This window comes from Prionailurus viverrinus, chromosome X, assembly GCF_022837055.1.
Source record: "Prionailurus viverrinus isolate Anna chromosome X, UM_Priviv_1.0, whole genome shotgun sequence".
In the NCBI taxonomy this organism is placed as follows: domain Eukaryota; kingdom Metazoa; phylum Chordata; class Mammalia; order Carnivora; family Felidae; genus Prionailurus; species Prionailurus viverrinus.
Genome location: NC_062579.1, coordinates 39,596,139 through 39,623,337, shown reverse-complemented (window position 1 = coordinate 39,623,337; position 27,199 = coordinate 39,596,139). Strand labels below are relative to the sequence as shown.

The following is a 27,199-nucleotide window of genomic DNA, read 5'->3' as shown; positions in this document are numbered from 1 at the left end:
CAAAAACGTCATACCGTAGGACCGACCGGTCCTCCTCGCCCCAGACCTTGGGCTGTGTTTTCAGAGACACCGATGTTCCCGGAGCGCTCTCGCGGCCCCAGCCTTAGGACTGGAATGGCGCCTGGCGAGATTGAGGTTCGTCCGGCTGTATGCAGGCGCGCGCAACGAGTGGGGCGGGGGCGCGAGGGGCGGAGCCGCGGCCGCCTAGGCTGTTCCGACGATCGCGCGCCGCCCCCGCCGCGCCCCGCGCCCGCCCTTGTTAGCAGGCGCCTCCCGCCCCCCGCATTGCTGATGCTGCTGCTGGCAGACATGGACGTGGTGAATCAGGTACGCGTTCCAGCACCGAGGACAGAGCCCGCCGCTGTCCGGCTTCCCCGTCCGGATGCAGCGGATCAGGCGACTCTGAGAGGTGGTGGCCAGGGTCCTGGCAGCAGACACCCGGTCCCGGAGCTGGGGCTGGGGTCTGCGGCAGGCGAGGGAGGAAAGGGGAGGTGGAGAAAAGGAGTGAGCCCTTTGCCGCAGCGAGGGCCGTCCTCTCTGCCGCAGCGGGGTCCGCCAGAAGCTGGGTTCCTTATTGGCAACCGTGAGGAGAGGAGAGGAAGAGGGGTCTTGGGGCTAGGGTAGGGGCGGAGGGGGGCGAGGGGAGGAGGAGTGGAAGAAGATGGGGGTTGCTGTAGATGAGCTAGGAAATAGAGCGACAGAAGGCGTTGGGGCGGGGGTTGCAGGGGGAGCTGACACCTGCCCCTCCCAGAGAAGGTACCCCAGTGAATGACCACCCTTTCCCCCAGAACAGACCAAGGGGGACGATCCAATTTTGCCTCTCCAAAGCTCCTACTCTCCCCTCCCCCAGCACATATCCAGTGAAGCCATGTCCCAGCCCTCCCCCACCTTAATCAGCCGGGACCCTCTCTGCCATCTCACTCTTCTTCACCACCTCAGAACCTCACCCCCTCTCTAACCAGTACCAACCCCTCCCCATCCTCATCACTTCAGACCCCCCAACCACCATCTGACTCACCTTTACCACTGCAGACCCCTCCCCCACCCTAGCCAACCTGATTCCCTCCCTGTTATGACTCACCTTCACCATCCAAGACCCCATCCCCCACCATAATGAACCCCAACTCCTTCCTCACTCTCTCCACCTGATCCTCTTCGCCATCTGACTCACCTTTACCGTTTCAGACCTTTTCCCCTTCCCCAGTTAGTCCTGACCCCATCCCCATCTTCCTCACCCTGACAACCCTCTGCAACCTACCTCACTATCTCCCCTAACCCCCCCCCACCAGTCCTGAACCCCAGGGGTCTTCTCTCAGAGACCCTGTGCTCAAACCTTCCCTTAAGTGTCACTTTCTCCTTCTCACTCCCTCTCCGAACATCACTCCCTCCTGGAGGTCACATGCCCTATCCCCAAGGGTCATTGCCTGGTGGCCTTGCCCCTCACCTCCCTCTCCATGCCCAACAACCCCACCCCCTCCCCACCGTTTCTCTCCTCAGCTGGTGGCCGGGGGTCAGTTCCGGGTGGTCAAGGAGCCCCTTGGCTTCGTGAAGGTGCTGCAATGGGTGAGTGTGGACTGGGCCATGAGGAGAAAGAAGGAGGTGATGGGGTCTGGAAGAGCAAGGGTGGAGTAGGGGTGGTGAGCACAGAATGGATGAGTAGGTGGGGGGTGGAAGAGGACAAAAGAATTGGGCTCCAGGGTGAAGTCCCAAGGGGTTGGGGCTAGAGAATCAATGGGCTGTGATGTGACGTCATGTAAGACCAAGGGTACCCCCGTTGTAAAGTGGAAGAATGTGACGTCCTACCTCCTCCCCTGAGGTGAGAGAGGGGCAGGGGAGGTGGAGCCTGAAGCTGGTTGCTGCGGAAAAGATGCAAAGCCAGAGAAATCCAGGGACAGTGAAAGAGAATGAGAGGCAGGAAATGATGGAGACAGAGGTGGAAATACCAAGAAAAAAAAAAGATACAGAGATGAGAGAAAGTGGAGACAAACAGAAAGAGACAAAGAAAAGGGAGACAGAGATGCAAAGAGAAATAGACACAGGGAAAGTGGCAGAAAAATGGAATGGGGGAGAGATAGAAACAGAGAAAAAGAGATACTCAGAGGAAAGAGAAGAGGAGGAACTGAAAAGAGAGAGATACCACAAGGGAGACAGAGAGAGCATGATACCGAGAGCAAGTCAGAGACGGAACAGGAAGATAGAGACAAACAGACCAAGGACATAAAGACACATAGAGAGAGACATACATTTACACAGAGATAGAGAAAAAAGAGACATAAAAAGACACACATTGATGCTAGAGAGTCAGAGGCAGAGAGAGAAACAGAGATACAGAGACATCTGAGAAAGAGAAACAGACAGATACCAAGAGAACTAGAGACATAGAGAACAAGAGACAGGCAGAAATACACAGAGAGACACAGAAATAGACTGAAACAGAAGGGAGGGGTCAGGGCACGGAGAGGTAGAGACTGAGAGAGACATTGAGAAAAAGACGGAAGAGATGGCCACACCCCTGTAATCAGCTTGTCCTTGGAGCCGATGAGCCCTGATTAAGGGGTGGGGGTGGGGATGGAGACTGGTCCATCTGGTGCTGCTTGTGCTGGGCCCTGATCTGTCCAGAGGAGGGCATCCCTATCCCACGTGTACACAGGATAACCATGGCCATCTCCATCCCTGCTGCCCAAGGTCTTTGCCATCTTCGCCTTTGCCACATGCGGCAGTTACACCGGGAAGCTCCGGCTGAGCGTAGAGTGTGCCAACAAGTCCGAGAGTGATCTCAGCATCGAGGTTGACTTCGAATACCCCTTCAGGTGCGCCCCCACCCTACCCCACCCCTGGAATCCTGAGAGAGAGGGTGGGGGTGGGGTGGGACTGGCCAACACCACCTCCCCAGTGGCTCCTGTTCAGCCCCCACCTCAGGGTACCACACTGGCTAAGGTCACTGTGCATGCACTGAGCACCTACTTTGTGCCTGGCACTGCTCTGGACATCTAGATGTGTGGTGAGTCAGACAGGCCTAGACTGTTGCCCTCTGGCTATGTTCTAGTGAATAGGGAGGGGCAGGAGACCGGTAATAAACAGGATCCCATATATATATATATATATATATATATTTAATATATATATTAAATAAGATTGGCTGACATTAATTGAGCACCTACTGCGTTAAGGCTATATATATATATATATATATATATATATATATATATATATATATTAATGTCAGCCAATCTTATTTAATTCCCATTCGTTTTTTCCATACACATTTTTGAGAACCTATTGTATGCCAGTTTCTGCTCAAAGTGCTGGGGACCTAACGGGAAAAAACAGACCTAGCTTCCTACCCTTATGGAGCCAAATTATAACAAATAAATTGCTAGAAAGGGATGATTGCAGATTGGGAGAAATTCAAAGAAGGGAATCCTTGTGCTGGGTTTTATAACAGAGAATGATGAGTGGGTGCTAATTAGCTATAGGAAATGACTAAATCCAATTAAGCAATTCTGATATTTACTGAGTTGTGTGCACCAGGTGCTAGGTACATGAGGGCAAGCATAAGCAGGCAAAGTCACTGCCCTCACGATGCTGCTTACCTCCTGGGTGGGTGGGAAGACAGAAACCCACAGACACAACTTTAATAGAGACTTTTGAGGCTCCTCTACTACTTAGACAAATCACATAACTGCTTTGGGTCTCAATTTCCTTGTCTGCAAAAGCAGATAATAATACCCACCTTACAAAGTTATGATGAATATTAAGTAAGTTAATACTTGGAAAGTGCTTAGCACAGTGCTGGGAATACAATAAGTGCTCCATGAGTGTTTTTTATTTTTATTTTTTTATTTGAGAGAGAGAGTGTGTGTATGTGCGTGAGCAGGGGATATGCACAGAGAAAGAGAGAGAGAGGGAGAGGGAGAGAGAATCTTAAGCAGGCTCCATGCTAAGCACAGTGCGCAATACGGAGCTGGATCCTACAACTCTGGGATCATGATCTGAACAGAAACCAAGAGTCAGACGCTCAACTGACTGAGTCACCCAGGTGTCCTGCTCCATGAGTGTTTGTTAAAATAAAGAAAATAAATACATTTATTTATTAGGAACTCAGGAAAGAGGTCAGGGATTGAGTTGGAAATTGGGCATTTTTTGAGCACTAAGGATAAATGTAGGCTCAGGGGATCACCCAGGGTGAGAGGGCAGAGTGGAGAGAGGAAACCCAGCACAGGCTGTGAGGAATGGTTGAAAGAAAAAGAGGCACCAGGGAGGTGCAGCCCGAGGGGCAAAGGGGAGCAACAGGAATCCACTGGTTCACAGAAGCCAGGCAAGAGAGTTTGGGGAAAGAGGAGTTGGCAGCATGGGATACTGCTGGGGGCAGGCCCTTTGGGAATCCAGAAGGCCACAAAAACTGGTGCCCTCCCCTCCCGATTGCTCCCACACCTAGGACCTCCAGTCCTGAAGATATGCCTTTTACCCACAAGTCTCCTGGAAAAAAAGTCTTTGCCCTGGTCCCCCTAACCGACCCCCACTTCCCTTATAATCCCCCAAGAACTCCTCAGGACACCCCCCCTCTACCAACCCAGCCTACTAGGAACCCAGAAACTCAACCCAGATTCAACTCTTAGCTCTGTCACTTAGCAATTATACAACCTTGGGCAACTTAACATAAACTTGCTAAGCCTCTGTTCATCTGTAAAATGGGTATAATAATGCCTGCTTTAGAGAATTGAGGGCGGGGAGGGTAATTAAATGAGTCAATTATCTAAAGTGCCTTGTAGGTGATCAATAAGTGCAAGCCCCTTCACTCAGAACCTTTGCTACACAAGGAGCCTAGGACCATTTGCTCAGTCTCAGGATCCTGCCCCCCAGTCTGAGACCAAGGATCTGGAACCATACCTCAGACCTTCTCCCTAAACACGTTTTCTCCCTATGACCCCTCCTCCATTACACCGCAGGAAAGGTCCCAGGATACCTTCCCAATCTGCCTCTCCCCACCTCACATACATACATTCTGTTTGTTCCAGGATCTCTTCCACCCTCCTGTCTTTCTGTCTGTCTCCTGCTTTGTAGTCTCTGATCTTTCCTCTGATATGCATGTTCCTCTTCTCTTGGGGACCTGAAGTGAGGTAGGGAGAAGAGTCAACACGATGTAGGGAAAAACACAGGGTTCAGATCCCAACTGCACCATTCTCTCTCCAGCTGTGTGACTTTAGGCAAGTTAATGCGCTTCTCTGAGCCTCTGTACTTTTCATTTGATACACATTTACTGAGCACCTACTATGGAGAAAAATGGAGCTAGGAAGGGGGCTAAGGAGTACTAGGAGGGAATGGCTCCATTTCATTTTAATAGTGAGAGCAGGGAAGTCCTCACTGAGGTGACAGTTGAGCAAAACCTGAAGGACATGAAGGGAGTAATACATGAAGATATCTAGGAGAAGGACATTCCAGTGCAAAGATCCTGGGGTGGAAGGGTGCCTGGTATGTTTTACAAATAATTAAGAGGTCAAAGTGCCTGGGTTGGAGGAGGGGATGAGTAAGACCCATTTCACCAGGATTCTGTGAGTAATCAGTAAAATGTGACTGGAATACAGTAGGTGCTCTGTGACTGGTTACTTCCTCCTCTTCCTTCCTGGGACCTTGTCAGAATCTGGGGAACCCATGGCTGGGTAGGGGGAATGAGAGTGTTCTTAGGGTCTGGGCCACACCTGCCATCTCTCCACAGGCTGCACCAAGTGTACTTTGATGCACCCACCTGCCGAGGGGACACTGACAAAGTCTTCCTGGTGGGAGACTATTCCTCATCAGCCGAATTCTTTGTCACAGTGGCCGTGTTTGCCTTCCTCTACTCCATGGGGGCTCTGGCCACCTACATCTTCCTGCAGAACAAGTACCGAGAGAATAACAAAGGACCCATGATGGTAAGCCCACACCGCCACTCAAATGCAGGGGCCAGGGGGACATGAAGGCTCAGGGACACCACCATGTTCACAGGCCACACCAAACCCAGACAGTCCCACATGCAAGCAGTCACCATAACAGCCACAGATGTTACTGCTGCTGAGGCTGTGAGCATAAAAGAAACCAAATCATAGAATGACAGGGACACACTCATAGCCCACACAGAATCCCAGACAGGCCTACACCTGGAAACCCGCCACCTCACACACAACCACACAGTCTAGATCAAAGAAAGGTGCACAGAGGTTCACTGTGACAGTCATGCCTGTCACTGTGCCACCAGACACACTGATTCCTACACAGCTGTACTCATACACCCTCATCCCAGACACAAAATGACACAGATTCCCACATTCAGACAAAAGGATGAAGACACACTACTTTCCACAGATTCGGAAACCATCCCACAAAATCCCCCTATGCCCACACCCACACATCACAATTACACTCCCACATCCTCTGTGTCACACACACACACACAAGCCCAAGCTAGGAATGCTCACCTTCAAGTGAGTATTGGTGGCTTCAGAGCTCAAAAGGTAGAGGAGAGACAGGGCTTTTCTGAAGGACACCTCCCCCTCCCCAAGAAAGCCTGTGATCTGAGGAGGCCCCACAGCATGACATGAAGCGGCCCACTCACAGCGTTGTCTGCCTCTCCTCTGTCTGTCCTAGGACTTTCTGGCCACGGCAGTGTTTGCCTTCATGTGGCTGGTTAGCTCATCAGCATGGGCCAAGGGGCTGTCAGATGTGAAGATGGCCACTGACCCAGAGAACATTATCAAGGGGATGTCTGTCTGCCATCAGACAGGGAATACATGCAAGGAGCTGAGGGACCCTGTGACCTCTGGCCTCAACACTTCAGTGGTAAGCCCTGGGAAGGTTACTGGGATGGTGGGCCATCTGGGGAAGGAGGCTGGGAAACCCACTGTCTGGCATGGGGAGTGGTGGAGAGAGAGTATGAGAGGAGAATTCAGAGGAGATCCAAGAGGGCTCCCTGGAGGAAGCATGCCAACAACAGTGCCTTAAAGGATGAGATAGAAATTTTAACCACTGAGATACCTCAAATAATCCCCAAGAGGGGAATATAAGACCTTCTGACCGATTAGGTTAGGGAGATCTGGATCCCAGGCCCAGCCTAGTCATGTAGAATCTCTGACGACTCAAGACGGCCTTGGGACCTCAGTGTCCTTATACAGTATGCAGAATGAGAGTAACTTGAAATGTTTCCCACTTGGACGCCCCCTACTGGCCGGAGTCAAACTGTCTGAGTTTCAATCCCAGCTCTGCCACCTGTGAGCTCAAAACTAGTTACTCAGCATCTCAGCCTCAGTCTGAGCATGTAAATTGAAAACTAGTACGAGGTCCTGCTCCGAAGTTGAGTATTTAGCGAACTAATAACAAAGTTAGAAAAGGGCCTGGCACGTGGTAAGTTGTGTACAAGTGTTACAGATGCTAAGATTCCAACTTTTTTCTGTTGCTCGCTGGGTGTGAGACCTTGAGCATCTTAGCCTCTAGAGCTGGGCCCCAGTTTCAACTATAAGGAGGAGATATTACTTCCTGCCCCAAAATTGAATTATATTACATATATTTAAGTTCTATATATGTGTTTTAATATAAAAGTACATATTTATATATGTTGTATGTGTATATACATATATTTGCATATACATACCTATGTGTGTATATGCATCTATTAGTGGTATACCTACATATTTAATAAAAATTTATACTTAGCATTTTACTATATTACAAATTTATATTGTTTACCATATTTTATACATGTATAAATATATATATGTAACAGTGATATCAACATCCCCGAGAATCTGAATTCTAACACGTCTCATGCCCCCGCACCCCAGGTGACTTTTCTCCACATTTACGTTCATGCCCCAGGACTCTACAGGGTCCGAGTTTTAGAAACCACCACCCTTTGGGAGGCCCAACACGCGCAGTCTCGATGTTCCCCAGGGCCAAGTCAACGGACGCGCGGTGCGACAGCAGGGCTTTGTCTCCCCGCAGGTATTCGGCTTCCTGAATCTGGTGCTCTGGGTCGGCAACCTGTGGTTCGTGTTCAAGGAGACAGGCTGGGCCGCCCCATTCATGCGCGCACCCCCTGGCGCCCCTGAGAAGCAGCCAGCGCCCGGGGACGCCTATGGCGAGGCGGGCTATGGGCAGGGCCCCGGCGGGTACGGGCCCCAGGACACCTACGGACCCCAGGGTGGCTACCAGCCCGACTACGGGCAGCCCACCGGCGGCGGTGGCGGCGGCTACCCACAGGGAGACTACGGGCAGCAAGGCTATGGCCCTCAGGGTGCGCCCACCTCCTTCTCCAATCAGATGTAGTCTGGTGAGTGACTGGCGGGCGGTGCGGCCAAGGAGGGTATAGGAAAGGAGACGGGCGGGTCAGTAAACCAATAAGAGTCAAGAATAAGTGATTCGTAGATGCAGGGGCGTTGGAAGAGCCAACAGAGAGGCGGAGCTACATGCTAAGGACGAAAAACTAGCCAATAAATGAAGAGCAAGAGAGTGGTGCTTGAAGATGGGCAGAATGAAGAACCAATGGGAGAGAAGTAGAAGTGCCTCTCTGAAGGGAATGGCAGGGAGATTTGCACAGTGTAGGAGCTACGTTGGGAAGAGGAGGTGGGCCTTAGAACTGCTTGATAAGCCAATATGTTAGGATAAGGCAGGTAGATGGTGACGGTAAACAGGCTTGGGTCATGAAGGTCAGACAAGCCCACCAATCCCAGAGGAAGTGACAGATCTGCCACTTCTCCCCAACCCTAGTGGTGAGGGAGGTGGTGTGGAATTTCACAGAAGGAAAAGGGGGCGGCGAAGGCAATGCGAAAGCTTGCGGGCCTTTTTGCTGGGCCTGAAAAGGGAAGTGTGATTTCCTCACGTAGGAGGGAAGGAAATGGGGAGAAGAGGCAGGGGGATGGCAACACGTGGGTGGAGGTAGCTTCTTGCACTTGACCAGTATGGAAAGGATAGGGAAGAGTTTATTAGGTACCTCACATCTAATTCATCAAAAAACCCTGTTGACTCTACCTTCAAAATATATCCATAATCTTCCACTTCTCACTGTCCTCTCCGAGCCTGGACATCTTCATAGCTTTCCACCCACATTCCCATTCTGTTCTACTCACAGCATTGGGAGGGATCCTGTTAAATTCTAAATCAGGACACTGCCCTCCTGTGCTCAGAGCTCTGCCTGGGCTCCCATCTCACATTAAAAGCCAATGCCCTCACCAGGGTCTACACAAAGCCTTACCCATCACTTCTCTGACCTCCTGCTTCCTACCACTCCCCACCCCCAACTCTGTTCCAGGCACAATCCAACTTCAGGACCGTGGTACTTGCTCTCCCCCTGGAGTTTTGCACCCACATACCCTGATAACCTTACCTGGCCAGTGGCTTACTAGTCCCCTTTCTAAGTTTTTTTACATTTATTTATTTTTGAGAGACAGAGAGAGACAGAGCACAAGTAGGGGAGGGGCAGAGAGAGAATGAGACACAGAATCCAAAGCAGGCTCCAGGCTCTGAGCTGTCAGCACAGAGCCCAATGAGGGGCTCAAACTCACAAACCGGGAGATCATGACCTGAGCCAAAGCTGGACACTTAACCAACTAAGCCACCCAGGCGCCCCAAGTCCCCTTTCTTATCTCTGTTTTAGTATCCCGTGCTTTTCTTTATCACAGCCCATGATTATTAGTTAATATGTTTATTGACTATCTCTTCCACTAAACTAGGGGATGTCACCATGACTTATTTATGCTGTACATATATCAGAGCCCTACTAATGTTAAGAAACATTTATTGAGGAAATAATAGAAACGACATGAGATATTTTACTCTCATTTTATGCTTCTCTGCTCAAAATCTTCCCATGACTTACACCTCATCCAGAGTCAAAACTAATGTCCTCCCAACCTAGTCCACAAGGCCCTATATGACCCCATTACCTACCTCTCTGACATCACCTCCTCCCATGCTCATACCACTCGAGCCCCACGGACCTCCTTGCTGTTCCTCAAACACACTAGACATGGTTCCACTCCAGGGACTTTGCACTGGGTGTTCCCCCTGCCTGAAATGCTCTTCATTCCAGTTATCTGCATGGCAAAGTCCTTCACCTCCTTAATTCTTTATTCCAATATCACTTCTTAAATGAAGTCTTCTCTGACTACCCTACTTACTACAGCAACATTTCTTCCCCTGTTGGTACTCCTAATCCCCCTCACCCTGGTCTACTTTTTGTTTTTACATTTCCCTTATTATCTCCTTATGTCATCCTACAACTCACTTATACATTTTCGTTATTGTTTGAAGTCTGTCTCCTCTGCCACAATGCAAGCACCACAAAGATAAGGATTTTTGTTTTGCCCAATACAGTTGATCACCAATGGCTAGAACATTACCTGTAAATGGACTTTTGGGGGTTGGGGGAGGGGTGACCATAATGTCTTTGATACTTAACCTAGTGGGCGCAAGGTATATCTTCCCAATAGGAGCAGCTAGGGGACTATGAGTGAAGGAAGAAGGAAGAAAAAGCATGGCAGACAGAGAGTAAAGCCAAGGTGGAGGCATAGAAGCCCAGCCCCCCTCCCTAAGGGTACAACCTAAGTCTGGACCCCCTCTCCTTTCTGTGTCTTTTGTCTCCACAGGTCAGTGCAGCCCGGGAGGACCCCATGGGTGGGCAAGAGCTCAGAAGCCCTGCCCCCCTTCCCACCCCTACACCCCAGGTCTCCGCCCCTCAAGCCAGGAGACTCTAACTCTCTTTGCTGTTTATATATATATATATTATATATAAATATCTATTTATCTGTCTGAGCCCTGCCCCCACTCCACACCCCTCATGCATTAGGGGCCTGACCTTAAGTGGGCCCCTCTCCTACCCCCACTGCTTCCCTTGCATCCCTTGGCCCCTCTCTGTTCTCTGGCCCTGTGCCCTGAGGTTGGGGGACTCTGAAAGGGGGACAGGGAAAAAACAGATCTCAGCTATGTGGGGAGGGTGGGTGTGACTTCAGATTCTCTCCCCTCTCTCCCTTCCCTTCTCCCAACTTGGCCTGGATTCCTCCAGCAATGCCTGGACAGGGGCCATTAGGGGAAATTCAAACCTGAGAGGGGATAAAGGTAGACGGGTGGACTTGAGATGCAAGGTGGACTTGGAGAGGAGCTCTGGGGTGGAGAGGACTAGTCAGCCATACTGGATCTGGAGTCAGAAGAGGGATGCCCTAGGGCATTCTGGAGTGGGTCTTGGAAGGAGGCTGAGGGCATGGTTCTAGAATGGGTGGAGCCTTGAGTGAAGCAGGGGTTGGGCCCCAAGAGTGGGCAGGGTTTGGAGTAGGACAGGATTTTGTGTAAGGGGTGTGACTTGGAACCTGGAGACTGCATTTGGAAGATCATTGAGGGCATGGTTCTAGAGGGGTGGGGCCTGAATCAGGTAATGGGGAAGGCTCCAAAGTGGGCAGGTCTTGTGTTGGGACCGGTCTATGGAAGGGGTGTAACTAGGAACATTCAGGAGAATGAGTTTGATTCTAAAGGGGATAGATCTTGTGCAAGGGAAGAAGTGGGATTCAGGAATGGGCTAAGCTTGAGGTGAGGTCATGGTCTGGGTTCTAGGCAGGGCAGGGCTTAGAGTGGGTGTTCATGGTGGTTTCAGAAGGGGCAGCCCACCCTAATGGAGCAGTGAAAAAATATGTTTTAGAGTGGGCAAGTTTGGCAGTTGCGGGGGGGGGGGGGGCAGGAATATCCCTGGCCAAAGCTGGGGACTGAACTGGCCTGGGAGGAGCTAAGAGGTATAGCTTGGAGGGTAAGGGGTGGGACCCAGAGAGAAGCATCCTCCACACCCTTGCCCACCCCCATGATGGGACAGCTAGGTAATCAGAGGACAGAGCCAACAGGTCTGTGGGGCCAGCCCACCCTTCTTCCCCTTTCCTTGCCTCCTCCCTCCTTCCATACCCCCACCCATCCTGGGGTGGTTGGAGACCCGGTCTGGAGTCCCTATCCTGCACCCACTGCTGTGTCTGTGACGTCGGTAGTGCCTGTGATTGTGTGTTGCCACTTTGTCTGGCTGTGGTCCCTCCCCCTCTCCTCCAGACACCCACCCTTTTCCTTGCCCTTCAGTATTGTTTGAAGACCTCCCCAAGGAAGAACAAATAGGATTAATTCTCCTCCCCTAAATAAACTCCTCAACCACCTAGTCCACCCGGCTCTGATTTCTCAGTGTGTCTTTTTGGGGGGGCAGTGGTGGGGGATGAGAAGAAGGACAGATGGGGGAGAGGTAGAAAGAGGAAGCTCCGCCCCTGACCTGCTGGACCTGCCATTCAAGTCACCCCATCATTTTAGGTCCCTCCAGCAGTGTTATGCCAAGCCACATCCTCTGTGAAGCCTCTCCTGTTGATCACTTTAAGTCACACTCTAAGTAGTCCTGCCCAGTGTCCCACTACTGGCAACCGGCTGAATGCTCTTTCTATGGTTCAGTTCTAATTCTGGTCCACTAGCCACTCTCCTTCCCAGACTCCATGGAACCCTGTCTTCAAACCCCAAATGGTCTGAATAGAACCCCTACACTTAATAGGGAGACTTCTACCTAACCCACCTCATATTCTTCAGACTCTGCTTTCTTGACATTTTCTTCCTCTGCCCCAGATGGAGAACTGGGAGACCCAATGGGCTGCAAGGCCAGGAGGCAGGGCACTGGGGTGACTCATTAGTTCATTCATTCACTCATTCCCTGGCTACTCCATGGGGCAGGGAGGGGCGGGAAGTGACTGGGATGTGCATATTGGAGCTGGGTATGGATGAGGTCCCCTGTGCCCATAATAAAAGGCCCAGCTGCCACCGCCACCTTGCCTAATTAGAAACCCCTGCCTGGTACCTGAGTCCTGACTGCCGGGTCAGGGACCCCCTCCTCCCAGCCCTGAGGGGCCGTGAAGCCTGACCTGTGAAGGAGAGACTCCCAGCTATGGACTGAACTCAGGGAAAGGGATATCTAACTGGGGAGAGAAAAATGGGAGCCAGGGAGGGAAGGCTTTAGTATCTATTTCTCAGGATTTAGGGGACAAGACAGCTGGGCCTGTAAGGAAGGGGAGGGAGCTGGGAGTAGGGCCTCCAAACCTGGCCTGTGACTTTAACCTTCTCCCCATAAATATCAAATGGTCCTGGCTCTGATAGAGTTTTGGTGTGGGGGCTATGGGGGTGAATAAGAGTTAGTTCTCTGATGGTGGTGAGGGAGCACCAGCTGGGACTGCAATGGGCTTAGGGATCACACTTGCAGCATTCACTGGGGAGAAAGAGACCCTCAGAAGATCACCAGTGGGGAGGGGGCCAAGAGGTGGCTTTAACCCCTCCTCCCAATAACATCCAAGATAAATGGACATGAAACGCCAGTACAAGTACCCTAGCGCACCACTCCTTGCAGCCAGGTGGCCACTTCCAAGTTCCCCTCCCCCGCATTCCCCCCTCCCCCGCATTCCCCCCCCCCCCCCCCCCCCCCCCCCCGCCTCTTCAGGCCCTAAAATATTCCGTGAGAGGCCATGTGTTACCCTGAGGTTCTGGGAGGCGTGCCTTCTGAGGCCTGGTTTTGGCTCGGGGCGGGAAAGCTGGGGAGCTCTCCTGTACGGCGCTCCTGGGCTGCGTGCCCCTCACCTCTAGGCAGGGGGCGCCTTGGCCCAGGAGTGAGTGCAGGCCCAGGAGCGGGCGGTGCTTGGCGCGCTCCTCCCATGCCGGTGTCAGATATACGGAACAGATCTCCCAGGCCGGACGCGCGGTGGCCTGACGGCCCGTGAGGATTCCATCGGCCTGACCCTGCCCGGCTTGACCCTGCCCGGGCGCGCCATGTTCGCGCGTGGGTCCCGGAGGCGCCGCTCCGGTCGCGCGGTGAGCGATACTCGGGGCAGCGGTGGAGAGGGGGCAGAGGATAGGGATAGCGAGGAGGCGCGCCACTGAGGGTTTGGGAATCCCCATCTCCAGATTCCCAGAACAGACGGGCTGGGGCTGCTGGAAACGTGTGGATGAAGGAACGTGGAGATCTGGTGGCAAATGCTCCCTAATCGCCTCTCTGCACACTTCCATCAGCACCCCAGGACCTGGTGGTCCTCTCGTGTGAATTCTGGGAGGGGATTCTGAGGGCCAAAAGACTGGATCATGGAGTCCTGAATTGAGTAAGGACCTCCTGAGCATCTGAGGGAATCTTGTACCTTGGCAGAAAGTGATCTTAGGGGTGAGGTCCTACACTCCTGAGGTGCCTAAATACTAAGGGTCCAGGGATTGGGATTTGGAGTTAGAGGGCTTCCAGGCTTCTACCTGAGCCAGGAGCTTTTTGACCTCCTAGATAGTGGGGCTGCTCTTCCTTTGGAGGGGGTCTTTAAGTGGGGTCTGGGTTTGGTGGTCCAAAGGACCAAAGGCCAAGACTTCTTGGGGTGGGGATTATTGAATGGATCATGGGCCTCCTGAGATCCTGATCCAGTTCCTTAGGTATGAAAGGGGGGAAGCCAGGGTTTGGGGGAAGGGCTTCGGAAAAGAGGGACAGGGTTCATGTGGGGATCCCAAGTGAGGATGGGGCCTCAGACTCCTACCCTGTGGAATTGGAGTGCTGCTGGCCTCCTGGATGGAGAAGGGGCCAAGATGAGGCCTGGGAGGGCCACCCGGATTAGAGTCTTGGTGCTCTGGTGTGGAGAGTGTTCTGAGTTCTGGGGGAGGTGTTTGAGGCCTGGAGGAGTCAGAGGCTGGTGGGAGGTGTCCAAGGCTGGGTGAGGGGGAAGGGAATTCCCTGAAAAGGGGTATATAGGGAGGTGGCCTCAACTTCCCCGCCTCTACCTCAGTTGTGTCCTCCTCTCCTGCACTCTCGGCGCTGTCCCAGCCTGCCCACCGCTGCCCTGGTGGGACAGGCCCTGGCGTGCGGTCGCGGGCCTGGGAGTGGAGAGGCGGGCGTTGACTTCTCTCTCCCCGCCCCCGCACCTCGTCTGGTACCGCGTCTGCCCTCACCCACTTCAGCCTCCAGAGGCGGAGGACCCAGACCGCGGCCAGCCCTGCAACTCCTGCAGGGAACAGTGCCCCGGCTTCCTGCTGCACGGCTGGAGGTAGGTGACCATCTGAGGGCCTTGTCTTTGTCAGGGCCCCGTCCTCAGGGGAACCCCCAGAAGCTCAGGCCACACCCGTAGGCTTGAGCTTAGTCCATGGAAGCAGCTCAGTTGGGGCAATAGCCTTACGCTCAGACTCAGGGCCCCACCCCCTGACTCATTCCCAATTGTCCAGTTCCCAGGAAAACTCCACCCACTACATAGCCCCGCCCCCCAGAAGTGTTCTCGCCTGGCTGCCAGTCCATCCCTAGGGAAGTCCTCAGTCCCAGGGGCTGAGCAGCATCCACTGACATCCAGCCCCTCTCAGACTCAGAACTCTTCTCCCAGACCCAGTGTCCTATCCTCCACCTGGAGCCCTGTACCCAAAACGTCTCGTGAAATCCCACAGAACCCACAGCCGGCACACTCAGGCCCTACCCACAGGCTCAGAGCCCCCACCCGCCCACAAGTTCAGACCCAGCACAGGCTAGAGCCTGCCTCTAGGAAAAGTTCCCCCACAATATCCAAAGCCAGTCCTGGAAAGAAACCTCTGAATATGTAACTCCAATCTCAGACTCAGAGCCCCACCTTTATTCAGGCCCACTGCCAGGACAGTCTGACCGAGTCCCAGAGATGATAGTCAGGGGCCACAGCCCCACCTGCAGTTCACAGCCACTCCTTCTGCTCCTCTCTCACCCACAGCAGTCCCACCCCTGGGCCCAGAGCCCTGTCCTGGCTTAGAGTCCTTGGGTGACAATAATCTGTATGTCCCTGCCCCTTATTTGTACTTCCTTGGGGCTGCCAAAGGGTCCAAGTGAGCTACTACGCCTTAGTAATTGACACCCTTCCCTCTCCCTCAGAAAGATCTGTCAGCACTGCAAATGCCCGAGGGAAGAGCATGCTGTGCACATGGTGCCTGTGGATCTGGAACGCATCATGTGTCGGCTAATCTCAGACTTCCAGCACCACTCCATCTCCGATGATGACTCTGGCTGTGCCTCGGAGGAGTATGCCTGGGTGCCCCCTGGTCTCAAGCCAGAGCAGGTGACCAGAGGCTGCCACCTGCTCCTGTTCTCCAGTGGATGCACACGCATGCAGGCACACACATATATAAACCTATTTGTGGGACCACACTAGGGTGTGTGGTCAAATTGCATGTATCCTTCTGACCCCTATGTAATCTCACAGTGGTCGGCCCCCCACAATTCTCAGGAGACCCTGAGTGATCATTGAGTGGGTTAATTAGGGCATGTTCACCCCACTCCTATTCTATCTCTTAACTCAGGTCTTATCCCAGCACTTCATTCACCACATCACCATTAATTAATTCATTCAACAAATAGTTATTGAACACCTACTGCATCCCAGACACTGTTCTAGGCACTGAGGACACAGCAGTGAACAAAACACACACACACAAAAAAATACATCCACCCACATGGAAGTTAGATTCCTAAGGTGAACAACAGCCAATATAAACAAACCTATAAAAATATGTCAGATGGTGTAAGGACTATGCAATAAAAAAAGCAGGGAAGGAGTAGAGAGAAAGTTAGAACTGTAAATAGGGTGCCCAAGTCAACCTCTGTGAGAATATGATGTTTGGGCTTCCTGAAGGAGGTAAAGAAGTAAGCCATGCAGATACCCAAGGGTAGAGCTATCCAGGCAAAAGGAAGAGTTGATGCAAAGGCCCTGAGGCAGCAGCATTCTTGGCACGTGTGAGGAACAGTGAGGAGACAGTGTAGCTAGAACAGTGAGTGACTGGGAAAGTGGGGGGAGGTGAAGTCCAAGAGGTGGAGGGGGGTCATGGAGAAGACTTGGACCTCTACTCTGAGTGAGGGGGAAGCCACGAAAGTGTTGTGAGCAGAAAGGGATGTGGTTTGTTTTAGGATTAGCAGGATCCCTCTGACTGCTGCGTGTAGAACAAACAAGGAGTAAGGCTGGAAGCGGGGGGGCGGGGGGGGGGGCAGTGAGGGAGAGGCTACTGGAGTAGTCCTGTGACTGATGACAATATTGGCAGTATAAGTAGCAAGTGGTGATCAGATTGCAGATGTTTCACAAGCAGAGCTAAGAGGATTTGCTTGTGAATATGTGAGCGAGAGGAGTCAAAAATGACCTCAAGGATGGATGGATTAACTGATGTGGGACCGGCCAAGGCCGGAGCAAGTTGAGAAGTAAGAACATAAATTTGGGTTTGGCCATCTGGAGTTTGAGATGTCTGTTAAAGGTTTGAGTGGCCATGTTGCTGGGATATCAGGGGAGAAGTCACAGGGCTGGAGGTATGCATTTGTGAGGCATTAGCCATGACGTAGTATTCATAGCCATGAGGTTGGACATGATTCCCAAGGGACTGAATGTAGAGAGAGTCAAGAAACCCAAGGATGAGCCTGAGAACCCTCCCACATTTGGGGCTCAGCTATTTGAGGAGGAACCAAAAGGGAGACAGAGAAGGATCAGCCAATAAGGTAGAGGAAACCCAAGACAGTGTGGTGTTCTAGAAGCCAAGGGAACAAAGTGTTTCCAGGATAAGGGAGCGATCAACTGTGTCCAGTGCTACTGAAGAGTCCAGTTGTTATAGGGCCTGAGACCTGAACAATGATTTTAATGGTGTGCACCTTGTCAATGACCATGACAGGAACAGCTTTGGAAGAGGGGCAGGGATGGAAGGGGTGGGGAAGCCTGACTGAGGTCGGGTCTGGAGACAATGGGAGGAGAGGAAGTGGACACAGTGAATGCACCCAACAGCTGTAAAAGGAAAGAGAATGATGGAAAGGAAAGTGGGGTCAAGACCTGAAAGAACTTACAGTGTATTTGGGGGGTGATGGAAATGATCCAGACTGTAGGAAGGGGAGATGGAGAGTGTCACTAGACATTCCCTTGTGATGACTTTAATTTTCTCAGAGAAGTAGGGTCCCACCATCTCACTGTATCACAACTCACCCCTAGTCTCAATCATTGTCTCCCATTCCCCGTGTCCTCCCAGGTATACCAGTTTTTCAGCTGCCTCCCAGAGGACAAGGTCCCCTATGTCAACAGTCCCGGGGAGAAATACAGGATCAAGCAGCTGCTGCACCAGCTGCCCCCACACGACAGTGAGGTGAGGAGAGAAAAGACAGGAAGGGCATGCCAGGTCGGGGTGGGGGTGGGGGGCACAGCCTGAGCATATGCTAAGCAGCTAGAAAGAAATGGACAGGGCCAGGGGCACCTGGGTGGCTCAGCCGGTTAAGCATCCAACTTCGACTCAGGTCATGATCTCACAATTTTGTGAGTTCCAGCCCCGTATTGGGCTCTGCGCTGACACTGCGGAGCCTGCCTGGGATTCTCTCTCTCTCTCTCTCTCTCCCTCTCTCCCTGTCTCTCTATCCCTTCCCTGCTCACACTGTCTGTCTCTCTCAAAATAAATAAATAAAACATTTTTAAAAAAAGAAATGGACAGGGTCAGAGGAGGAAAGGTAAGCTGATCTGAGGTCTGGACAGACAGGGACAATCAGGACATTCCTTGGCAAAACCACAGCTGAGCCTCGGGAGAAGAGGTAAAGGGTGGGAATTTCAGGCAGGAAGTAACATCTATAGAAAGACCTAGAAGTGAACTCTGAGCTGGGATGAATTCTGGAAGGTGGGGAGGGGCAGGCATCGTGGGAGGTGCCTGGAAGACCTTCCTACCCCAGGCACAGTACTGCACAGCACTGGAAGAGGAAGAGAAGAAAGAGCTCAGAGCCTTCAGCCAGCAGCGGAAACGAGAGAATCTGGGGCGCGGCACTGTGCGCATCTTCCCTGTGACCATCACTGGAGCCATCTGTGAGGAGGTGAGCAAGGGAGGGCCTGGGTGAGTGAGTAGTGCCTTTGTTCCAGGCCCTGGTAAGATGAGGCCTGCCACTTAAGCCCTAGTGGTCTGTCTCTAATGTCCCCTCTGGTGGATGGGGTCTTTTCCTCCTATCCCACTGTTAGGCATGGACCATCCCTTGCCACCTCCCTGGCCAGCAAGGTCTGTCTGTAGGACCCCCTGGTGGACAGGGCCTGTTCCTCCCATCTCACTGTTGAGTGTGGTCTGTCTCTCGGGAGGCTCTAGTGGACCTTCTCTATTAGTTCCCTCCACGCAGTGGATGTGAGGTGTGGGCTGACTCTCTGGTCCTCTTGTGGTTGAAACATGTCCTTAAGAACTGACCCCCAGGGGCGCCTGGGTGGCGCAGTCGGTTAAGCGTCCGACTTCAGCCAGGTCACGATCTCGCGGTCCGTGAGTTCAAGCCCCGCGTCGGGCTCTGGGCTGATGGCTCGGAGCCTGGAGCCTGTTTCTGATTCTGTGTGTCTCCCTCTCTCTCTGCCCCTCCCCCGTTCATGCTCTGTCTCTCTCTGTCCCAAAAATAAATAAACGTTGAAAAAAAAATTAAAAAAAAAAAAAAAAAAAAGAACTGACCCCCAGTAGCAGGACCTGTCTGTAGGGCCCAGTGGTGGGTCAAATTTATCTTTAAGGCCCCTCCTGGTAGGTAGAGCCTGACCCTAAATCCTACTGTTAGGATCTAAAGTGAGGTTTGTCACTAAGTTTCCCCCACTGGACCAGGTCTATCTCTTTGATTTCCCCAGCTCCCTAAAGCCAAGATTTGCCTTTAAGGCCACCCATGATTAGAAGGGCCTGTCTCTATGGTTTCCCCCAGGAGCAGGGTCAGTCTGTAAGGTACCCTCCCCTGTAGGCAGGACCTGTTTCAAAGTTACCCCACTGGTGGAACCAGTCACAGAGGTCTGCCATGGGGATGGCCCAAGTGCGACCTGCATGACTTGGCTGACCCCATCCATCTGACCATCTTGGTGGCAGTGTCTATCTGTCATTTGGCAGTGCGGGAAGCAGATTGGAGGTGGGGACATCGCAGTGTTTGCCAGCAGGGCAGGCCTGGGTGCCTGCTGGCACCCACAGTGTTTTGTGTGCTCCACGTGCCGGGAGCTGCTGGTGGACCTCATCTACTTCTATCATGCTGGCAAAGTCTACTGTGGTCGTCACCATGCTGAATGCCTGCGCCCGCGCTGCCAAGCCTGTGATGAGGTTCGTGCCTCTCTACCCAGGGGTGGGAGTGGAGAGCGGGCAGGGCCACGGGCAGGCCCCTCTGATGGCCAAGGTGGCCTGTGTTCCCCCCCCCCCCAGATCATCTTCTCCCCTGAGTGCACCGAGGCTGAGGGCCGGCACTGGCACATGGGTCACTTCTGCTGCTTTGAATGTGAAGCATCGCTAGGAGGGCAGCGCTACGTCATGCGTCAGAGCCGCCCCCACTGCTGTGCCTGCTACGAGGCCCGCCATGCGGAGTACTGTGATGGCTGTGGGGAGCATATTGGTGGGTGAACGTGACATTGAACAAGGGGACAGATGGACAGCTGGGCCACAGCACCACCCCAGCAGGATCCTCCGTTAATATTCCATGCTTTCAGTCTAGTGCCAGGACCAAAGCCCTATACCCTTCACTGCAAATCTCTCACCGGTATCCCCCGTTATGCCGTACTTTCTAAACCCCACCTGCACAACACTAGGCACCACGACACATCTAGGCCCACTTCCAGAGTTCCCTCTAATTCCCAGCCCCTCCCCCCTCCTTTAGTCCCTCATCCAAAGCCCAACTCCCCCAAGCTGTGCCCTATTCTGTAAAGATTCCTCCTACCTTCTAAACCACACCCTACCGTCTAAGGCCCACTCCTTTCCTACCAAGGCCCCGCCCTACCTTCTAAGCCCTGTTCCCACCACCCTGGTCTTTTCATCAGGTCTGCCTTCTGCACCCCATGCACCAGAAGCCACTTCTTAAAGTTGAAGCCTGACCCACATCTTAGAGTCCAATGCCAAGCCCCAACTCTGGGAGGGAGCACCCTAGGAAAGAAAGGGAAGGAGGAAACAGTTTCCAGAAAAGAAGGGATGACGAAACTCAGGGCAAAGCCCAAAGCTCGGGTTTCCCGCTTTCTCCAGAGAAGAGCCCCATTCTGAAGAGTTGGGGGAAGGAGGGAGTCTTGGGACACCCTGCCTCAGATTCCCTGCCTCTTCCCAAGAAGGGCCCATTCAGAACGGGTGGGGATATGCCTGATGACCCTGCCTCAGCTTCCCCCTTCTTCGGTCTCTGCAGGCCTGGACCAGGGGCAGATGGCTTATGAGGGCCAGCACTGGCACGCCTCAGACCGCTGCTTCTGCTGTAGTCGCTGCGGGCGAGCCCTGCTGGGCCGCCCCTTCCTGCCACGCCGCGGCCTAATCTTCTGCTCGAGAGCCTGCAGCCTGGGGTCGGAGCCCACGGCTTCTGGGTCCGGCCGCCGTAGCTGGAGCGCGGGCACGGTCCCCGCGCCTCTTGCAGCATCCACGGCCTCTTTCTCTGCTGCGGAGGAGGCGTCCGAGACCTCCACCAAAGGCACCAGCACGGAGCCGGAGCCTGGTGAGCTAACCCTCGAGCCACGCCCAGCCTCTAGAGCCACGCCCAGCCTCTACTCGTCCCTCCGCCTCAACCCTGGCCCCCTGAGCTCGATTCACCCAGGCCCTTCACCTGGGGCATCCCCGGCACCGCCCCCATCTCAACCCTTGTTCCATCCCCAAACTAGGTCTCGTCTCCAGCCCAAACTACACCCCCTCGTGAACCCTGGTTCCTCCCCGCTCAGTTACAAGGCCAGTCCCCTAGCCTCAACTTGTTCCTGCTTGAGCCCGAGTTGTTCCTCCTTCCTTCCAAACCCTCGACTAACCCTCCACGCCCAGGCCCCGCCCCTATCCTAAGGCAAATTTGGTCGGCTTTAGCCCATGCCACGCCCCTTCTATCAGAAGCCTAGCTCCCATTCCCTCCACCCATAGCCTGCCCTAGGCCTCATATTGCCCAAATTCCCCACCTTGCTGCCCCTCTCCGACCCCTGTCCCCACTTTCCCAGTCCCGATGGGGGAAAGCAGAGAAAGCCTTTCCACAGGCCTCCCCTGGGTGGTTGGGGGCGGGGGGAGATAACAGGGAGTTGCTCCATCTCTCTTTTCAGTTACAGGCCCCGAGGAGCCAGCCCGCTTTCTGAGAGGGGCCCCCCACCGCCACTCCATGCCAGAGCTGGGGCTCCGCAGTCCCCCCGAGCCACCCCCAGGACCCCCCAGACAGCCAGACCCGAGCCCGGAAGATGGTGCCTTTGGTCGCCAGAGCACCCCTCGTGTCAGCTTCCGTGACCCTCTGGTGTCCGAGGGAGGCCCGCGGCGGACCCTGAGTGCGCCCCCAGCCCAGCGTCGCAGGCCACGCAGTCCCCCACCCAGGGCCCCCACCCGTCGTCGCCGCCGCCACCACCACCACCACCACAACCACCACTATCACCGCCGCCAATCTGGCAGATATAGCCACCACCAATGTGACTTGGGATCAAGATCGGACTCAGGATCTTGTTCCAGCTCACCTTCTAGCCCCAGTTCTGAGTCCTCAGAGGAGGATGGCTTCTTCCTAGGGGAACGCATCCCGCTGCCCCCGCATCTGTGCAGGCCCCGGCCTGCTCAGGACAATGCAACTGGAACCCCTAAATCCCCATCTCCACAGCTCTCCGGGAACTCGCGCCCAGGGATGCCTCGCCAGGCCAGAGACAAGAACTGCATCGTGGCTTGAAGGCAGTGTAGTCCTGGAGGGCTCCATTCTCAAGTCCAAGTAGATGATCCCATCCCCCAACCTAAATCATAAATCCCCTTCCTCCTTCATCTGTTTTTTGTTAATGGATTAATTTAATATTTGTTGTAAAACAGGTGTGGCTTCTTTACCTCCTTGCTCCAGCTGTCCTCCTCCCAATTTTCCCCTCCTGATGCTTGAGATTTATCCACATTTGATCAAAGGATTAATTTATTCATTACCATATGTTCTAACAATCTCTTTATTTATCCCTCCACAGAACCGCCCACACTGAGGAGTTTTTTTGGTGTGGGTCACAACCTGGGACCTAAAATCTCAAATCTGAGGCTCCCTCCTCCCTCATTTTGTGGCTTAAGTGGGTCCATAGTCCAGGCAGAACAGGTGTCTCCTTTTGGATACTGCAGAAGGAAGGAGGACATAGGCACACCCATAAAAATGGCCACACCCAGGAGGGATTGGCAGGTAGGAAAATAGATTCTCCCGATAAAGGCACTTTTACTTCAAATTAGGGACTGGGAGTTGGCTGGGAGTGCTGTAGGAGCAGGAGGGAGTTATTTCCATGGAAGTGTTATTTGCAGGTTGCAGAGAGAAATGAAGGGAGTTCACCTACACCGGGCCATCTGCAGGGTCTGCAAGTGAGGAAAAGAGAGGAAAGCATTGGCTGGATTCATACGCCTATTTACAGACAAGAATACTGAAGCTTATGGTACTTACTGGCACTAAAGCCATCAGTACCAATAAGGGGCATTCATGCCCTTGGGAGACCCCTTTCCTTCTCTCCTCAGCCCCCTAAGCAACACTCCCCCCCACCCCACACACACACACACACACTTACCAGTAGGGGCTGCTGTATGTCTTTGCTGCTGCAAGGGGAAAGTGATGTAGGCATCATAGCCAAAGAGGCATGAGACAATTAGGCCCAGTACCTGAGGGTGGAGATGGGAGTAAGTGAGGTTGGATTAGGTTGGTCAGCCTACTCAGGCTTTTGCTTCTTTGTCCACCACCTCCAATGACTGCCCAACACAGGGATGGTGACTAAAACCCAGATCAGGAAGCCAGAGAGCCCCAGGGAAAGACCAGGAGACTGGAATCTACCCTACCCTCCCTCCTCCTAGACCATCCCAACACAGGGAAACCACATGGTGGCCCCACATGTTGGTGGCACCATTCACACTGTACATTTGAGACAAAGTTCTAGCAGATGATAGTCTAATGTATTGACAAAGGGGCCGCCTCTTTGCTCTTCCCACAAAGGTCCCTGTGTTGGACAAAGTATGGCCTTTCACAGCAAATGGTGATCTTGGGAGGAAAACCAGGGCCTGGGCCAGACTTTCCTGTAGGCTCTGAGGACAAGTGTGGCCTGCTAGGGGTCACACGCTTTCTAGCAAAAACAGGGGCAGAAATGGCCCCTGGATTCTCAAACCCCTCTCTCTTTACTTTAGAGCTGCCCCTGCAGCTTTTACCCCTGCGATGATTTTGGAGGCATTTCCTCTCTCAACCAGGACAACAATGGAGGTGATCAGGTAGAGGATGGCTGCTATGAGGGTTCGGAAGAAATCCTGTGAGGTGTAAAGAGAAGAGGCAAGTCAGCATCCAGAGTTACTGGGACCATCCCACCTGCCCAGGTCCCTCCCTAACCACGCCATTTTCAGCCCCCTTCTCACACTCCAAGGCCAGTTGATGATCTGTATCTTAGTGTGCAGGTCACACATGTAGATGACAAAGAAGATAGTAGCAAGGATCATTTCAACCACCGACAGGGAGGAGTATCCCGGTGTGGAGGCACTGAAGCAGATCAGAATCACCAGGCAAAATATCTGGAAGGATGACAGGGGAAAGGGGGCCTATGATCAGTGCCCATCAGGGCTGAGGGGATTGATTTAAACTGAAGGTCTCAAACTCTGATGCCTACCAGGACTGGAAAGATGACAAATAATAATAGCTAAACATTTATTGTGTGCTCATTGTGTCTCAAAGGTTCTTCTAAGAGCTGTACAAATATTAATTTACTTAATTATCACGACAACCTAATGAGCTGGGTACTATTAGTATCTTTATTTTACAGGTGAGAAAAGTGAGCTCCAGAGAGGTTAAGTGACTTGCCCAGGGTCACCTAGCTAGTAAGGGGTAGCGTTGGGTGCCTCAATTTCGCCCCTTTTCCCTTCCAGCATAGGGGCGGGCTGCTGGGAGTGGTGCAGCCAGGTGTTTTGTGAGTACTGCTGGCGCCAGCTTCAGGGCCTTGACAGGGGCGGGACCTGCGGTTCCCTCGGCAACCCTTTTGGGAAGCGGTGAGAATGACACCGGAGGGGCAGGGCTGTGTTAAAGGCGTCGCACCCCTTTTACAAGTGAATCAAAGGCGGCGCCCACTTTGAGGGAGGTAGGAAACCCAGGCTCCTGAGCGGCCGGAATAGCTAAGGACCTCCGACCCGACCACAGAAGGGTGAGGAAGAACTGGTAAAAGGCGGACCGCCCTACCCCAAAGGACCAGCTCTCAGGGCCCCACCCCAACAGGCCCCGCCCCTGGGATCCCGGCCAGCCCGCCCGCCTGTGCCCAGGCCGCGCCACGCCCTGCCACGGGAGGCCCCCACCTCCCAGCCCCCTAGGATCCCTCGGTTGAGCCCACCGATGTGTCCACGCGGTCTCCCTCCACAGGGCCCCACATATGCTCTATGGACCCCTTGCGTCACCCCGTGGCCCAGCAGCTCCTGACCACCTTCTCCAAACCCCACGGACTCGCCCCGAGCCCCCAGTTTCGGGCCTCTGCCACTAAGTCACCCACCCTCGCCTCACTGGGGAGCGCCTCCGGGCCCACGTCTGCCTCACCTGGGGTCGCCGGGCTACGCGTGGTCCAGCCACCCCACCCCGCCTTTGCCCACCCGCCTATCCCGGGACGCTCACAATCTCAGCCAACAGGAGAATTCCTTTTCGGGTACGCGAAAAGTTGGTGCAGGCGGCCCAGCAGCCGGGAGCCGAGAGGCGCTCGGAATCCGCCATGAGGTGCGCTGGAGTCCCTAGGGGCGCAGAGTATCTACTTGCTTGCCCGTGGATTGGGGGACGCTGCACACCCTGCCGTCTTGCCCGCCGTCTGGACGGGAAGGGGGCCCCCGAGGCGAAGGAGGGAGTGAATCACCTCGCAGAGCAGAAGCGGGCGGGGCCGGAGGGGGCCGGGCCAGGTGGCTGCCGCCCCGGAAGCCCCTTTGCCCCGCCTGCCAAGGATACTCCCCGCCTGGCTCATAGCCCCCAGGGCGCCCCACCTCCAGAGGCGCCAGCCTTTGAGGCTTGGCAGTGCGGGGTACCAAGTGCGGTAATGGCGGTAATGGCGAGACCTTTCGCGCTTTCAGAATAGGAATGCTTTCGGTGCTGACTCAATTGGGAACCGCGGGGATCTGGTTTTGGTGGGAGGAGGGGAGGGGGAGGTATGACTCCGTTTCCTTAGCTGTAAAAATGACTGAGGGCATGGTTAAACCCATGTGTGTTTACAGAATTCTGAATATTTCGGATCTTAGTTGTGTTTCTTGACACTCTCAGCGAGGTTTGAGGCTGCTCCGTTAAAAAAAAAAAACCAAAAAAAAAAAAACACCTTAATATTTCTTCAAGAAAAGGTGTGGATGTCGTTTACAGTAAGTGGGATAAGTCAGAACTGAAAATTGTGCCTCGTTAAGTCAGGTCAGGTTTTGTAACCAAATAGTTCCCAACATGTGCTTTTTGGACTTCGGGATTTCGGATAAAAGATCATGGTTGGTGGAATAAACCTCTTAGCAGTGATGGAAATGAGACTGTGCTAGCGCACCGGCTAAAAGAGAACAGGGCTTGGTGAGCATCAAGCTGCTCGGTAAATCGGGACAGATATTATTAACAGTGTCACAGCCCAGGGTCTGATTCTCTGTTCTGCAATCCTAGGGAAGCCCTGGCCCTAAGTGCTGGGCCTCCATTTCCTGGTTCTAAGGAGAGCAGCCACCAGCACAGCCCTTGATGAGGAATGGGAAAGCAGCATGGATTTCTTTATTGCTGGAAGTTTGACAAGATGAGAGGAAGGCTCCTGGGGTGCCAGTCTGGGTGACAATGCTGATGACATTTGAAGTGTGTCATCCTAAGTGAGCAATTTCTCCTGACTCAGCCTTGATTTCTGCATCTGAGACATGCACCTGGTCACAGGAATCTGGATATCCATGGAGATGTGCTGAGGATCACACTATCCAGACTGGACTTGGTTTTATTCTCACCTCATTTTAGGAGGGAAGAGTTGTGGCTGGAAGGGCAGGACAGTTCAACACAAGGACCTGCCTGTACCCCCAACCTGGGGCCCCTCAAAACCAAGGAAGGGGCACCCCTCTGTCAGCCCAAATTGCTGAGAGTGGTTGGGTGGTGGAAGGAATGAAGCACATTTCTCCCACCCCTGAGTGTATGCTTTCAACTTTGTGAGGACATGTCTGAGATTCTAGAACAAAACAAACTCTGCTCCACCTCAGGGCCTTTGCACTTGCTGTTCCCATGGCTGTCAATGCCCTTCCTCAAGCTCTTCATACATTTGGCTTCTAGTCATTCAGGTCCCAGCTCAAATGTTATGTCTCCAAAGAGACCAGCAGCCCA

General features: G+C 53.3%; 3 protein-coding genes and 1 long non-coding RNA gene across 6 annotated transcripts; 3 read left to right on the top strand and 1 right to left on the bottom strand.

The window, feature by feature from the left end:
- The first annotated feature begins 291 nt into the window (after window positions 1-291).
- SYP (synaptophysin) lies at window positions 292-10,943 on the top strand. Its single transcript, XM_047843994.1, has 7 exons — window positions 292-327; window positions 1,498-1,563; window positions 2,686-2,810; window positions 5,717-5,912; window positions 6,625-6,816; window positions 7,975-8,302; window positions 10,617-10,943. Exons 1-6 carry the CDS (start codon window positions 292-294, stop codon window positions 8,296-8,298), a joined length of 939 nt encoding a protein of 312 aa, XP_047699950.1. The 3' UTR covers window positions 8,299-8,302; window positions 10,617-10,943.
- Window positions 10,944-13,671: 2,728 nt separating this feature from the next.
- PRICKLE3 (prickle planar cell polarity protein 3) lies at window positions 13,672-22,722 on the top strand. 2 transcript variants are annotated; one of them, XM_047844551.1, is made up of 9 exons: window positions 13,672-13,833; window positions 14,950-15,035; window positions 15,875-16,058; window positions 17,998-18,111; window positions 18,683-18,820; window positions 19,846-20,049; window positions 20,149-20,335; window positions 21,110-21,409; window positions 21,996-22,722. In XM_047844551.1, exons 1-9 carry the CDS (start codon window positions 13,792-13,794, stop codon window positions 22,589-22,591), a joined length of 1,851 nt encoding a protein of 616 aa, XP_047700507.1. In that variant the 5' UTR covers window positions 13,672-13,791; the 3' UTR covers window positions 22,592-22,722. The 2 variants fall into 2 exon arrangements, with proteins under 2 accessions (XP_047700507.1, XP_047700506.1); XM_047844550.1 differs by having other exon boundaries at window positions 21,990-22,722.
- Window positions 22,723-22,801: 79 nt separating this feature from the next.
- On the bottom strand, window positions 22,802-25,744 carry PLP2 (proteolipid protein 2). Its single transcript, XM_047844552.1, has 5 exons — window positions 25,508-25,744; window positions 24,274-24,426; window positions 24,073-24,168; window positions 23,445-23,535; window positions 22,802-23,238 (listed from the first exon to the last, which is right to left on the bottom strand). Exons 1-5 carry the CDS (start codon window positions 25,601-25,603, stop codon window positions 23,216-23,218), a joined length of 459 nt encoding a protein of 152 aa, XP_047700508.1. The 5' UTR covers window positions 25,604-25,744; the 3' UTR covers window positions 22,802-23,215.
- LOC125157633 (uncharacterized) lies at window positions 24,966-27,002 on the top strand. 2 transcript variants are annotated; one of them, XR_007149022.1, is made up of 2 exons: window positions 24,966-25,049; window positions 26,510-27,002. It is a non-coding gene; the product is annotated as an uncharacterized LOC125157633 (long non-coding RNA). The 2 variants fall into 2 exon arrangements; XR_007149021.1 differs by lacking the exon at window positions 24,966-25,049 and adding an exon at window positions 25,841-25,922.
- The last annotated feature ends 197 nt before the right edge of the window (window positions 27,003-27,199 follow it).